The sequence below is a fragment of the Macrobrachium nipponense genome, chromosome 11, assembly GCF_015104395.2.
Source record: "Macrobrachium nipponense isolate FS-2020 chromosome 11, ASM1510439v2, whole genome shotgun sequence".
NCBI classification, from domain to species: domain Eukaryota; kingdom Metazoa; phylum Arthropoda; class Malacostraca; order Decapoda; family Palaemonidae; genus Macrobrachium; species Macrobrachium nipponense.
Window position 1 is genome coordinate 39658075 of NC_061087.1, and position 16482 is coordinate 39674556.

At 39.8% G+C, this 16482-nt stretch overlaps 1 protein-coding gene across 1 annotated transcript in view; it reads left to right on the forward strand.

Moving 5' to 3' along the window:
• Positions 1-8872: 8872 nt before the first annotated feature.
• LOC135205457 (protein ECT2-like) overlaps positions 8873-16482 on the forward strand; it is a gene marked incomplete in the record, with an annotated part of 325317 nt that continues 317707 nt past the window's right edge. The window contains 1 exon segment of the mRNA XM_064236064.1: positions 8873-9206. Within this exon segment, the coding sequence (XP_064092134.1) occupies positions 9170-9206 (37 nt within the window).

Here is a 16482-nt window from a genome sequence, read left to right on the forward strand (position 1 = left end):
AATCTTATATATATATATATATATATATATATATATATATATATATATATATATATATATATACTATATGTGTGTGTGTATGTGTGTGTGTAAGGGAGAGGTGAAAATAACTGCTTCAATAGTTTAATTGTATTTGTGAAAGTATTGTCGAAATAGCATGGAAATTAATTCCATTTTCTTTTGTATGCCTTGGTTGCTATATACAACTGTCGTTTTCTATTTAAGGCGGGCCACTCACAGTCGATCTGGTCGTACGATGAGAACTGAGTGGGAGGAGACTCCAAAAAAAAAAATGACAGCAAACTCACGTTACTGCCCGGTCTGAACAAAGTAGACTAGCCAGTCTTAAGTTGGCAGTCACACAGTTCCGACGTGGCGGAGGGAATATCTGATAATGAACCATATATGCTCAGACTGTGCCGTTGCAGCCAATATAACAAAAAAAAAAAAAAAAAAAAGCCACGAAAAAGAATATGGGGTCACTGATTGGTTGTTGAAGAAAGAACATTTCACATTTATTGCTTCTAAAGGAAATACAGGTAGCTCCTAGGGATTGCTATGATAAACGTAAGGGTGGATGAGGCAACATTCAATTTTGTAGGAAGAAAATAAGTCGTGCAAAAGGGCACATGCATGACGAAATCCACAATGCCCTATGAAAGGCCAAGTGCCACATTACGCTACTTAGCGACTGACTTTCCTTATCAAGATATAAAATTGAGTGTGGCCATGTCGCCCAAAGCTCTTGGAAGAGTCATTATGGAGACATGTTAAGCTATTTGTACAACACTCTGCAAAGACTACATAATAAAGATAAATAAAATTCATGTTTACATATTTGTATCTTTGATAAAAAATCAACTAGCTTTTAGAAACTAAATAATTGACTCTTCTACAAATATACCAAACAGTTTGTAGTGTATAAAATTAGTGTAGGAAATTACAAAAGTAAAAAGGTAATACATCTTTGTGTAATCAGGCATTACACTACACTATTTCGCAATCAACACCAAGTACCTACAAGAAAATCATAAGGGTGGGAGGGAGGTTTCATTACCTCCCATTATGATTTTACTATTACATTGTCTCCAGTTTTCATTTAAATCATATATCATTTAGGAGCTTTTTAGCATATATTCTTATTTCATTTATTTTCTTATTTTCTTTTACTTTGGAATATAACTGAATAAACGTCCTGAGCAAGGCACCAATTTTTTGCTTTGTTTTGAGAGATTACTTTACGTATTGTATAGTATATATACTATTAAACACAAACACACACACACACACACACACACACACACACACACACACACACACACACACACACACACACACACACACACACACATATATATCTATATATATATATATTATATATATATATATATATATACTAAAGTTGAAGGCGGTTGCTTGAAACCAGATAAGCATCATCGGAGGGTGGAGAGATACCAAAATCCTTTAAAGTTATGTATTTATTGCTGACGTTTCAGGACCATGTGTCCCATTTTCGAAGCTAAAAAATTAAAAGAATAACAGAATTAAAATGAGACTCAGATTAAAACATGATAAAAAGTTATTTCTTAACAAAATGCAAATTAGGTACAAGAGAAGGGAACAGTGATTACCAAGTAGTGCTGAAGGCAAAAGCTGAGTGACTGTCAGGGTCCGTTTTGGTGCCGACGGAAACTCAAGAGAGGTACAGAGAGTTGACGTGACGAGTATTTAATTGGGGAACCAGTAGTTTGATAAAAAGAGATTCGAGTATTGCCAATTGGTGTTCGTTTGGAGCTTTGCCTATGATTTTGAAATCCTTGTAATTTATATTGTATTTGCATTTTTTCCCATGATCTCTAATACAGGAAAATTCGGGGTTTGATAGTTTGACACCCGTACGATAGCTAACGCCACGATGGGAATCTAATCTTACCTTTAACAACCTCTGGGTGGAGCCCACGTACTTCCCCAGGTCACATCTGGGGCAATTAAACAAATATATGACTCTCGAGGTCATCAAAGAAGCAGACTCTCTTTATATTTAAACAAGGACTGATGGTCATTGGGTTACATGGGATCAATTTTAAGTTGACTGCTGGTAGGTATTTGCTTACAATAAATCTCAGTTCTTGATAAAAAATGGCTATCATATATTAGGGGGACACTAGCGTACAGATGTAGTTTTGGTACCGTTGGCAGTTCAAACTTTGGGTGGAAGATATTATTTAGAAATTTTCGCAATTGTTTGTAAAAGAGTTCTGATGGAAAACAGTTATTTACAAAGTACTGGTGGAGGGACGTAATTTCTTCATGAAACTTATTCCATCCGGACAACAGAGCGTTTATTTTAACATCCGGATGGAATAAGTTTCATGAAGAAATTACGTCCCTCCACCAGTACTTTGTAAATAACTGTTTTCCATCAGAACTCTTTTACAAACAATTGCGAAAATTTCTAAATAATATCTTCCACCCAAAGTTTGAACTGCCAACGGTACCAAAACTACATCTGTACGCTAGTGTCCCCCTAATATATGATAGCCATTTTTATCAAGAACTGAGGTTTATTGTAAGCAAATACTACCAGCAGTCAACTTAAAATTGATCCCATGTAACCCAATGACCATCAAGTCCTTGTTTAAATATAAAGAGAGTCTGCTTCCTTTGATGACCTCGAGAGTCATATATTTGTTTAATTGCCCCAGATGTGACCTGGGGAAGTACGTGGGCTCCACCCAGAGGTTGTTAAAGGTAAGATTAGATTCCCATCGTGGCGTTAGCTATCGTACGGGTGTCAAACTATCAAACCCCGAATTTTCCTGTATTAGAGATCATGGGAAAAAATGCAAATACAATATAAATTACAAGGATTTCAAAATCATAGGCAAAGCTCCAAACGAACACCAATTGGCAATACTCGAATCTCTTTTTATCAAACAACTGGTTCCCCAATTAAATACTCAGTCCACGTCAACTCCTCTGTACCTCTCTTGAGTTTCCGTCGGCACCAAAACGGACCCTGACAGTCACTCAGCTTTTGCCTTCAGCACTACTTGGTAATCACTGTTCCCTTCTCTTGTACCTAATTTGCATTTTGTTAAGAAATAACTTTTTATCATGTTTTTAATCTGAGTCTCATTTTAATTCTGTTATTCTTTTAATTTTTTAGCTTCGAAAATGGGACACATGGTCCTGAAACGTCAGCAATAAATACATAACTTTAAAGGATTTTGGTATCTCTCCACCCTCCGATGATATATATATATATATATATATATATATATATATATATATATATATATATATAATAACGTAATTTGGTGCTTTTAAACCTTATCGTTACTCTAGGATCTAGAAACGCTACGGCCTTCAATTTCCAACATCACTGTGGTGAATGAAAGTTTTATGTAATTTAATTTTGTTTTGCACTCATGAGGTAAATTGCAATTATATAAAATTTTACAAAATTCAGTATGTAAAGAAATAAGAAAAATATGTATATATATAATTTCTAAGGGACGACACGTCTTATGCACCACTTCCTGATTTCTTTGCTGTCTCTACTCTCCTCAATTCTTTCCGATGTGAAGGTCTTATATTTATTATTTATCTTCTTCTTCACCATTTTTTTCGTTGAATCAGGACACTTTTTCTTTAGTTTCTCAAATATCGATTGATAAGCTGCATTTCTTTTGTTTGTCAGGATATTCTTTACTTTTCATATTCCACAGATATTGCTACGACATCTAAATCTCGAGAACCGCGTCCAGAACTCTTTACCTATCGAAAGTCTGATATGTTGAACGGTATCCTCTTCTGTGCCGTTTCTCGGTAAATGAACCTCCTAGTTCATCAAGCCTCGTCGAAGACACCACTCACGGTCAAACTATCAGTTCTGAACGACTTAATCTAAAAAAAACCCTATTTGACTGTCGTGTCGGACCGAGAGTTGCTCATTCAAACCTCAACTGGCAGGTTTGTCGATCCTGCTTGACTTCCGGGCTTGATCAGATCTGACTTGACTAAAAAACACACCACTCACATTCAAACTTGCTTAAACCCCGCCCATTTCGATCGGGCATGACAAATCCCATCTGACGTGAGTGGTCGGCCTTTAAGAGATATCAGTGGCGCTGACACTTGAACAGCAACAAAGGCAATATATCCGAGGAAAATGCGGAGGGAGAAATATCTACACTTACTTCTATTTTGGAGTGCAAAAATATGCCTTAGTCTCTTCCTGAATGAGAAATAAACGTTTTCCTATATAAAACCGTAACTACAGTCCTTGCTATGAAACTAGAGCAATTCCAGTGAGACAAAGGAACAAATGCATAAATGTTTTGTTTGTGCAAGAACTGTACTGGCGTATCTTGCAGTTCGGGAGATGCAACGATTTTGGATGCAATGTCGCGTTTATCCTCTTTATTTGTCAACGTCAAAGTATTAGAAGAATATTTTACATTGACATGCCGCTACTTAAACTCCAGTATTATTGTATGAACGTTATAGAGGTTGTGGAAGTAGTCATTTACTCTGACTACTGAGTGGTCAGCCCCATACTGACGTGCATCACACTCCAGCCTAATACGAGCGTCTTGGACTTGGTTTACCATTCTCACTAATCCCAGTTTCAGCCAAAAGTATAAATACTCCTTGGCCTGTATTTATAATGCATTCTCTGATTCTGATAGAACTATGTATGTTCTGACCTGTCCAATTCATAATTTTATACTTAAAATGACTGGGCCATTGCTCTTGCAACTAAAAACTGACTTCGGAATCAATGTGAGGGAACGGCAGCCGTAGATTCTAGAAAGTATCTGAGAGTTAATATTTTGGATGATGGTAGAATGAGATAAGATGTGAGTAACAGAGCTGGTGCAGCAAGAAAGGTAGTAGGAAGTGTACGTTAGATGGGAAGAAATTTTGAGTACTACCTACCTATGGAAGCTAAAATTGAAATACAAGAACGGATTTTTGAACCTCCTTTCGTCGTCTATGGAAGGGAACTGTGGCTGTTAAATGAAAATGAAAGAAATGTGGAAACTGCAAATATTAATTACTTATAATGTATTTGTGATATAAAAAGAACTGAGAAGGTGAGAAGTATGGATACACACAAGAATGGTATGCAGGATGCAGGATGGCTTACAGTGTTTTGAGAAGCTTGATCGTGTAGAAAGAATGGATGATAATAGATTGGTGAAAAGAGTCTAGAATTAGGGAGTGCTGGGAGCAAGGAGAAGAGGATAGATAGGGTGAAAGAGGTAGTGGAAAGGAAAGTCCTCAACCTCCAGGAAGTGAAAGAATACAAACAAGATATGTGTGAGTGAGGCAGTGAGTGCAGGGGCTATAGTGCTTTGCTTGTGAGCCTTTGGTCTAAGTGTATGAGGCTGATAGTACTGTGTCTTTTTTATGAATAGCGGTTCATCCAAGACTGCTGTTTACGTGTGAACGTAACAGCGATGAAGGAAACACTATGAAGTTGAAAACACACACACACAATTGAATAATTTAAAATGGACTTGCACCTCGGTTGTGGTCAACAGTCTACTCGAACGCTGCCGTCCTTAGAAGCACCAATGGCTTCGGATATTATGATGTGTCATAACCTAAGGCACACGAGTGCTAGTGAATGGTTCTGAACCACTTGGCAGAAAGAAATACCTCAGTACTGTTGCCTCAGTCATACTAATAGTATAATATGGACATTGCTGCCCTAGTAAATGCCAGTTGTTTGGGATACCGAAGGGGTGTTTTTTCTAAGGCAGAGGAAAGCTTGATGAAGTGCTGTGGATCCAGTGGTTGGAGGATTGTCCTCTGAAATGGCACACGGGTCTTTTCTCCTCAGGCCACAGTCAGCAATGCTGTCACACCTGTAGGGTGTTAGAAAATGAAACCATAATGCTATTCTTACCAATTTCTTAGTCATTAAAATCACCAAATGGCCAAGGAATAAGGTTTGTAGTCCCGTACCCTGTAATGTTCCTGTAAAAAGTATGAGTTGAATTACAACACCAAGTCTTTAGGTTTAGGCTGTTCATGGATATGCTTTAGGGCGAGAAAGTGACATGTTTTGAGTTCAACAAGAAAATGTGAAAGGACAGTATTGAGACCGAAAAAGAAGCACTGCCGAATGCTGTATAAGTAAATGGTTTAGTGTACATTTATGAATTCCTGTGGAGACTGTTAAGGATGTAAGGAGGAAAATTAAGGGATTGAAAGACAACACCAAAATCTTGTTGAATTGCAAGAGAGACGCAGCGCTGCAGTGACGACAGTTCATCCGAGGCATGACCAAGATATATAAGGTATGTCTCAGTAATAGACACAAAGAATAATTGTTCGTCTGTATAAAAGACAAGGTGATAGATTTAACAGTCAGAATTGTAGGAAAAATACATTACTTAGGAACTTGAATGGTAATTTTTTTTACTGAGAAAGTAAGACAAGTGCCGGAAGCCTTAGACACAGACGAAGGTGTGTAGATCTAGTGCTTATCATGAAACAGTAAACTAAAAGGGTGAACGTCGGGAGTAGAGTGCCAAAGTTGCGGGTGACTTACATGGACCTAGAAAAAGGCAACGTGAAAGGTTTTCAATATTTATGGTGTTGGTGAGAATTTGTCGAATTAAATTAAAAGCTTCTATAATAAAAGAGGAGCGTGTGTTGGAATATGCAAAAGGAAGATAATCATTTGCGGAAGTGAATTTAGGGCATTTATGATGAAAACGAAGCGTGTGACAGCATATGTAGAAAGGAGCGGGACTTGTTTTGGTGTGAACATGGGTCAACGCAAGGGTTTGTTATGTGTCCTCGTTTATTTAATAAGTTACTGAATGGAATAACGTGAGAAGTCGAAGAAATGAAATAAGATGTAGATGCAAAATAGTAGCATAATAATTTTGGTTTTGCTCGTAAATAGGTTGTGGAATTGATGTTGTCTGCAGATGTTGCACAACTGAATATGAACTGTGAAAAGAAACTGCAGAAACTACTGTAAGATTCTGAGATTGTTGATGAATCAAGAAAGTTAAAAGTAAAGTCATGACGAGTTTAAGTCTTCAGAGTAAATGTAAACCAAGGAGACAGAGCAAAGGACATCAATGTGGATAGTGAGAGAAGTCAACTAGTTAGTTCATATAAGTGCTTAGGAGTAATATTGATAGTTGAATGAGAGATGTTATATTAAAATAGTTTTTTTTTTATTTCAGTCATCATTCATTATCACTTGCTTGTCTTGTGACCATTTCTCTTTAAATGCTAATGTATGGTATCTTATATTCCATATGGAGAAGAGAGAGAGAGAGAGAGAGAGAGAGAGAGAGAGAGAGAGAGAGAGAGAGAGAGAGAGAATGGATGCTGAAGGGAACCGAGTACTACTTTGTAGAATTTGATATAGAGCAATTACTAACCCTTTTATAAGAGGTTGCTTTACTTAAAGCTCGAATTTTCAGAGCTGGATTTCCCGAAACTGCGATGTTTATTTAAACACAGCACGCACGTGTTCGTAAAGTATACGTGCACAGTAGTATAGATATATGATTTTCACACATTTCAAGTGTATCCGCATATTTCACCTGGCAATTGACTTTTCGTTTCAAAAAGTAAAACCTTAACACCTGTGATATGCGTAGAATGGCGGAAACGTGGAAAATACATTATGTCGTTGGTAAAAATGTAATTTTACCTTTATGTCGCCCTTAGAAATAGATCTATTTGTCATTCTTATTTTCATAATGAGAAATTTGCTTATGAATTTGTGACAGTGGCTATCAGTATTTACGAAAGGATAGGTTGAGGGGGGAGGGGGAGGCAGCCAGCAAGGGAACGTTTGCTCTCGCTGTAGAATTGCAGGTAAGCGTTACGTGAAAAAGGCGGTATCTTGGTTTGCATGCAAGAAATGTCACTATCAAGAATAGATGATTGCTGTAAATGAACACATTATTGATGTCATGACATGTTTATCTCTTTTCATTAAAATGAACATTATTAGGATTATATGTGCATTACCTCGGGTTTTTTCATTTCACTGGCAATGCAGGGGATTTGGTACCAAATACCGATACCCACTGAAGTTGCACTGACACCAATGCGTGCCAAGGCTTGTGTGATAGGACTTAGGACGCACTTGAAAAAGAATTACTCACTGTTCTAAGTATGGATGACTACGTGTACAGTGGTCTGTTTCGGGCTTGATCTGTTTTTATTTATTTGCCCGTTTTTGTTCTACTTTTTAACTCTTGACAAGGAACTCCAAACAGCTTTTGGAATCTTCTTAATTTTGCTCGATTTAGAATTTGAAGATTATCAGCACCATTGACAGATACTTTCATTCTTTTATATAACGGTTTTGAAATTTACTTCCTGTTTTTTTTAACTTATGCATAGAGGTGGAAAGTTAAGTTTTTATGATAAAAGGAATGCTATGCCAGTGTCTGATGAGAAGTTACGCACTGCACAAAAATTCCTCAGTGCCTCGGGAACAAAGGTCATGAAGTGAAATTTTGCAAATTATCCATGTAATCGTGAATTTCAGCACCATTATTCTATGATATTGGACAAAATGTATTGCATACTTAAGTAAGGCATCTGTCATTTCCGTAATATGGTATATTTCAATCTAAATTAGTCATAAAAGAGTGTAATAGAAAAGTAGATAAAAAAAACAGAAAGTGATTTGGCTGTCATACAGCATTTACAGTCGCTTCAAAAGAATTTTAGTAAGGTGCAAACTTTTATCCTTCATAAAGGATGGTTATTAGTTGTACATATAACCAATACGGGCAGCGAATATACGCTAAAATAAGCAATATTAATAGAAATAACTGAATGCGCATACGCGATTCAATTGTTTTTACTCCGATTCGTTTGTGATGATGACGTCACGAGACCGACAGTTTAAATGGCACCGTGGATACTGTTGTTGTAAATAAGAGGATTTCTCTTCACTCAACTTGAATTGATTTGTGATTTGTGTCTGGCGACCGAAGTGTCGCATCCTTGAGAGAGTGTGGATAGGGATTAGAATGGAGAAGAGGCACAAAACGGCCAGGATAAGGAGGAAAAGCGCCGAATAAAGCCAGGGAGAACGAGAGAGTCTGCGGTCCACCTGTGCGGACGTTGAGACTATTGTTGTTTGGTATTCTTAGACACTTTCACGAAAATGGCTGAATCAACTCAGCCATCTATTATGCTCAACGGTAAGTGCAAAGATTCACACGGTGTTACACCCCGGGGAGTTTCATGTGGTGAAAATGGGTGAGGAATCCTTGATTTTCCTCTGAAAACTTGGTTTTAGTATCGGGGGTTGTGAGGGAAAGGTTCCGCCGACCGAGCCTTTGGTTAGTTAACAGCCTTGACCAACTAACGAAGGGCAACTCGAAGCTTTTGTTATGGTCGTGAGACGCTCGGTTGCGGAAAAGCGCGACATTGCTCTCGTTGGAGTTGTAACCTGTTTTTTTTAATCATGGCCAGAATTTCTTCTGGTTGCACAGCTAGTACCACCTTCATTTGGGTCTAAGGTAAGGTGTCATTAGGCCTAAGTTTGGTCGTCTCATTTGTGCTGTTGTGTTCGACCAGAGACCTTTTGGCCTTTTGGGATTCGGTTGGGAAGTTGAGCTCTTTCATCGAAAACTGCCAAGGTTAGAGGTTCAAACCTGTTGGCAGCCCAGTTGGAGGTTAGATACCTAGGTAGCTAGTATAGGCCTAAGTCAGGTTATGTTAAGCAAAAGCTATGGTAGAGTTTGCTCCTGCTGAGCCTGTGTAGGTCTAGGTTGCACAAGTACCTTTCTTAGCTGAATTTCAGCAAGCAGCATAGGGTAAACGACGGGACGGCGACACGTTCACTCACAGAAAGACCACTCTATATTTAATTCATGAAACAGTAATGCAATTAAATCTTTAAGCATACCATTCAAAAGATTGAAGTTTTGTCCATAGATCTATAGGGTAAAAAACCGCATGGTACAGGGGTGGACCATGTACGATCAATGTGTACAACCCCAAGAAAAGTACATTATAACGCATCCTGACACCGGAGTAGAGGTCTTTAGCTCCGTTTCTCACCAACAAGAAGTCGCGTCTGATGCCCATCTCCGATATCAGGACGCATTATACTAATGTACTTTTTTTGGGGTTGTACACATTGATCATACATGGTCCACCCCTGTACCATGCGGTTTTTTACCCTATAACTATTCCGCGGCGAACTAGACTATGGCAGTTGCCGATTTTCTATGGTTTTACCTCCTGAACAAGAATTTAAAGTAATAGCTATGTGGCCGACGGTAATTTACCTTTGAACTCTGTGCCGAATAAATATTACTTTCAAGTCTTGTACAGCAAGTAAAATAACATAGGGAAATGTCAATTGCCATAGTCTTTGTAAAATATGTTCAAGGTAGTTTCTATAAATCCAATAGGGTAAAGTATCGCAAGGCAACCCGGCGACCACCTGTACAGTAGCGCAACCACTTTCCCAAAAAATAACTCGCGCTTCCATTAACATAAGTTAGACATCAGTCACAAGCCTACCTCTACTTTCCTCTTGGAGTAAGAAATTAAGGCCATAATTTCCAATTAAACAGAGGTTGATGAAGGTCTGACCATGCGTAGTGCCAACTTACCTCCATGACGCTTTCGAAACATAGAAGGTTGATGACATCTCGATGTTTGCGTAGTCACTTGTGTCAGCAAACTTCCCATTATCTGTGCTAAATCCGCACACCACTTATACCCATAGAAGCTGGTATATACACTCTTCACAACAATCTTAAACGACAAAGGTGTTTATGCTTGCACTGGGGAAACCTGGCAGTTTTTCGAGAAGAAAGAGTGTGCTAGATAACGTTTAAATAATTAGTTAAACACCAGAATATGGTTATGAATTGCAGAAATATACTACGTATTCATGAAAATTCATTTGAAAATATTCGTTGTTGTAAAAGTAACCAGATTCCTGACACAAATTTCAAGTTTTGCTGTGAACATTAGCTACAATGTGTTGTTCGCACTTACCTTCTTTTTTTTTTTATCATAGTTGCCAATTGGTTTGTGTTTACCCTCCAAACTTGGGATAAGACTTACACAAAACCGTGGAAATAAGTGAATTTAGCATATCTATTTGTAATGTATATATATAAATTTTATCATTATTGCATTACTATGACATCAAGAATTCATGGAAACAATTTGTAAAGACATCGGCGTATGTGTCAAGTTCCACTAAACTGGCAACGATGATTTGCCATTCCTAGCACGCAGACATTAAAGGTTACTTTTGTTTCAGCCGTACAGTTATTATAAATTAAAAACAAATTATTTCAGCCATACAATTATTAAAATAAAAAAGTCAAAATAGTATATAGATAAATAAAAGTGCTACCAAAAAAGTACAAACTTTTTGTCATAAACAATTCACTAAACTGTCGTCTGCTCGTGGATTCTGGCTGCCAGATGTACAACAAGGCCGAGAAATTATTCCTACCATGGCTTTGCTGTAAACAAACTCACATATTTCAAGTGGAATTTGGAGTGAATTAAGAATGAAATGTGTATAATTACAATCAAATAAGCACTGTGGAGTTTCAGTTGTGATGGCAGTAAGGATAAAACTGCCAATTACAAGGTAAAAATGCATTTCAGTTCAAAACATGACCCCGGGAATGAGACATCTCATACTTTCACTAGTATGGCAAATAAAATGTTTTATTGTGCTGATTACAACTACAATCTGGAGTAATATCAATAAAAGTTACATATAAGCAAATATTGTTCAAACGATTGTAGAACCAAATTGCGCACACAACCATCGCACGCCATATTGGATTTAAAAACTGCCTTGAACACATATTTTACGACGAACTTCACATGCTTATATGTTTTACTTCGTATGGCGGTTTCATATATAGTAGTACCTTAAGATACGAGTTTAAAAAAAGTTCAGTAAAAAATGCAAAAATGTTGCAAAAAAATGAGTACAGCGCACAAGATCTGACTTGATTCAGCAAGTAACATATGAGAATGAATGAGATGTTGGTCGTGCTGATGCTGGACCCGTGCACGCCAACTAGCAGCAGCCTCCGCTTGTAACACGGACAAAAATATAGGCCAAGCTGCAGTTCGTATCTCAAAAAATTCTTTTGTTGGGCTTCTCGTATCTTTGAATACGACTGGGTCGTATACGATACGTTTCCTAAGGTATCCCAGAACACGGCTGTATCGTATACGGCCACTGGCAATTTCCTTTCATGTGGAAGACTGATGATTGAACTACTGGCCTGTTTTTTCTTGATAGGGTTACAATCTGCCAGTTGTCATACTGTGAATTCATATAAATGGGTGCATTTCCCTAAAATTCATTATTTTTATACATTCAACTTCCCTGCCAGATATATACTTAGCTATAGACTCCGTCGTCTCCGACAGAATTTCAAATTTCGCGGCACACGCTACCGGTAGGTCAGGTGATCTACCGCCCTGCCCTGGGTGGCAGGACTAGGAACCATTCCCGTTTTCTATTCAGAATTCTTCTGTCGCCCGGGCCATCAACGTTGTTGTTGGTTCCTCTCGATTGGTTTTTCTTTTTCACCGGCAATTGATCTTCTTGACCGACTTTTGTGACGTATCTGGTTGTTGGATTGGCATACGCTTTTTGTGGACTGTTTGTGGACTTGATTTTGGATTTTTCTTTAAAAATGTCTGACTCTGGAATGGTTGTGAGACGTTGTGTGAATGTAGGCTGTAAGGTGAGGTTGCCGAAAGCCTTCGGTACCCTCACACTGTATGTAAGGGTTGCAGGGAGTATGAATGTTCTTTTACTAATACTTGCAAAAGGAATGTGCGAATTGAGTATGAGAACGAATGGAAGAATCTAACTAATTATTTTAAAAAAGTTCGAGAGAGAAAGAGTGAGGAAGGCTTCTTATAGAAGTTTAAGTAGTTCGAGATCTGAACTAATTCCTAGCTTGGGATCTTCCCCAAGGGTAAGTATTGCTACTTCTCCTTCCATTGCAGCCCTTCTTCCATTTGAAAAACTGTAGATTCAGCGAAAGAACTTGCGGATCTAAAAGCAGCCTTCAAGTTGATGGAAAACAAAATGGCTGCCATACAAGGTAAGGCTAGTGATTTTTATACATTCAACTTCCCTGCCAGATATATACTTAGCTTTAGACTCCGTCGTCTCCGACAGAATTTCAAATTTCGCGGCACACGCTACCGGTAGGTCAGGTGATCTACCCGCCCTGCCCTGGGTGGCAGGACTAGGAACCATTCCCGTTTTCTAATCAGAATTCTTCTGTCGCCCGGGCCATCAACATTGTTGTTGGTTCCTCTCGATTGGTTTTTCTTTTTTCACCGGCAATTGATCTTCTTGACCGACTTTTGGTGACGTATCTGGATTGTTGGATTGGCATACGCTTTTGTGGACTGTTTTGTGGACTTGATTTTGGATTTTGTTCATGACACTTACCTGCCAGATATATATATAGCTGTATTCTCTGACGTCCGACAGAACTTTTCAAAACTCCCGGCAAACGCAGTGGTCGGCTAGGTGGTTAGTACCCATTCCCGCCGCTGGGAGGCGGATACCGGGAACCATTCCCATTTTCTATTCAGATTTTCTTCTGTCGCCGGTCGGTAAACATCTGTTTACAGACCTCCGCTTAGGATTTCGAAAACTTCATTTGTCACTTGAGTATTTGGATTGTCTTTTGGTTTCGGACTTGGCTTAGTGATTTGGCATACGCTATTGTGGTTTGGATTTTGATTTTGGCTTTGATTTTTCTTAGAATTGAGATGTCTGGATCTAGTTCTACTAGTTTCAGGGTGTGTGTGTAGAAGAATGTAAGGTGAGGGGCTACCAAAGCCTCGGTAGATCCTCACACAGTGTGTGTGAATTGTAGAGGGCATGTTTGCTTGTTGGATGATAGGTGCAAAGAATGTGAAGTGTTGACTGATGTCGAATGGGCAGGCGTATGAATCTTAACATTCGTAAGACTTGAGCGTTGACAGAATTAGGAAGGTCTTCCTCCAGGAGTGCTTCTGTTAAAAGTCAAAGTAAGGTTGCTCAATCTAACATAAATGTAGAACATGTTACGCATAACCCTATAATTTCTCCTTCAGATAAGGAAGTGATTGTACAGAAGGGAATGCCCTTTCTACCATTTTAGAATCGATTCGGAACCTTGAATCGAAAATGAAAGTGCTACAATCTAATGTTGCAAAAGTGTAGTGATAATGTTAGTGCCCCTAGTGAAGTGGAGGGGGCGTCAGATCGGTCCTATAATGCCTCCAGGCTGAGACCTCTGTCGGACTCCCAGAACACAGGGAATGGACATGTCGAGGCCGAAGGAGGGTTACGGGAATTAAACACCGGTCTGGCGTCCCTTCGGCAGATCCTGAAGACGCATCCCAGGCTGCCAAAGATCGCGCGCAAGCTCAAACTTTGAAGGAATGCTTCTCTTCCTCCGAGACATCCTCACCTCACCGTGGGTGGGAATCTCGGAAGACCTCTCCGACTGAGAGTGGTAAGGAAGACGTAAGGTGTCGCACAAGCGACCATCGTCTTTCTCGCCCTCTTAGGAAAGGTCTTACGGAAGAGTACGCAGCCTCTCCAAGTGAGAGTGGTAAGGAAGACGTAAGACGTCGCACTGGCGGCCATCGTCTTTCTCGCCCTCTTAGGAAAGGTCTTACGGAAGAGTACGCAGCCTCTCCAAGTGAGAGTGGCAAGGAAGACGTAAGACGTCGCATTGGCGACCATCGCTTTCTCGCCCTCTTAGGAAAAAGTATGATGGAAGAGGACGTTCATCGGGAGATCGAGAGCGTCCTCCGCCTCGATTTACGCTTCGGTCTTCTCCGGAAGACTTCGAAGACAGTATCCCGCACAAGAGATTTAGGACGCTTTCTGAGCGTCCTGATTCGAGCCCGGAGAGAAGGAAGAAGGCGTCCCCTCGCCCATCTTCTTCTCAAAGGTTCATTCCATCATATGGTTCTTCACCATCAAAAAAGACTCTCGAAGCGATTCGTCAACGTTGGATACGTTTTTCGCCAAGAAAAAGGAAAGATCAGTAGTCGTAAAAAAGATCTTTGGCTACCCGTCAAGAAATCTAGACGTTCTCCTGCGGCTTTCTCTTCGTTCTTCGTCTTCGTCTGATCCGTCGCCTTCTAGACCTCATCGACTCAATCAGGAACGCGCAGCAGTCCTGCTGAGAGAGTCTCTAGAAGTATTGGCGGTAAAGAAAAAGACAATAGGTGCCGCACAGGCGGCCGCCGCCGTCGTCTTTTCCTTCCCAGAGTCGAAGAACGTTCAGAAGGATCGCTCAGAAATAAAATTGGGAGGAATTGATCTTGACTTACAGGAAGAGAATATTCAACAAAAAAACGCTTTGCTAACCAGGACGCTCGTAAGGACGCTTCTCGGGATGCTCGGGGTCGGAAACGTCGGCTGGAGAGACTTCACACACGATATTAGTTCAGAAGAAGGATATGAAGATGAATATGAGGACGCGAGGCGTAGTGCTAGTAAGGACGCTCGTCGTCCTTCATATCAGTACGCGTTCCAGGACGCAAATGAGGACGCTTTCCAGGACGCTTTCCAGGACGCAAATGAGGACGCTTTCCAGGACGCAAATGAGGACGCTTTCCAGGACGCAAATGAGGACGCTTTTTGAGGGCGCTAGGCGTCCGATGCATAAAGTCACTCTGAGAAAAGAACAGGTCGCTAGTCAGAAGGTTAAGCGCCATATGCTTCAAGGTAGTAGGAACTACAATATCAGTGCTCGTCAAGAGAAATCGTATGACGTCAGTTTGGAAAATTCGGAGAGAAAGTCAAGGTTAGGAGAACATAGCAGACTCTCCTCTTCAAATTGATTTCAAACGACAAAACCTACGGTTCGAAAGGGAGGTGAAACTTTGGTTTCTTCTCGTTTCAATGCAGAAATAAGGCTATGTCTCCATTAGAAAATAAATCGTCAAGCGAGGCTGTGTTTCGGAAGAGGAGGAGGATCCTACAACCTCATCCTCTGTGGATTATAAGACTTGACTCGTCTTTTAAAAGATTTGTTTCCGAAAGAAGTTCCGAGCTCCAGTTCCTCTCTCTCCACCTTTGCAACTAACCTCTTCGAAGGCAAGGAAGACTCCAAATTTTGTCAAAATGGCCACTCGCTCTCGACTAAAAGGGCTTTTAAAAGAATCCATGATTGGATGGAATCCAAAAGACAAAGGGCAAGACTTCTTTTGCACTTCCCCCCACAAGGCTTAGTGGAAGATCGGGGAAGTGGTACGAGACAGAAGAGGAAGCAGGTTTGAGAATCCCCGCTTCCGCACAAGGCGATTTCGCCAACTTAGTGGAAGCTCCTAGAAGATCTTACCTGGCATCAGCGAAAGTTTCGTGGACAATGTCGGAGATAGATCACCATCTCAGAGGCCTTTATAAAACTTTGGAAGTTTTTTAACTTTCTAGATTGGTGTTTGGGCGTC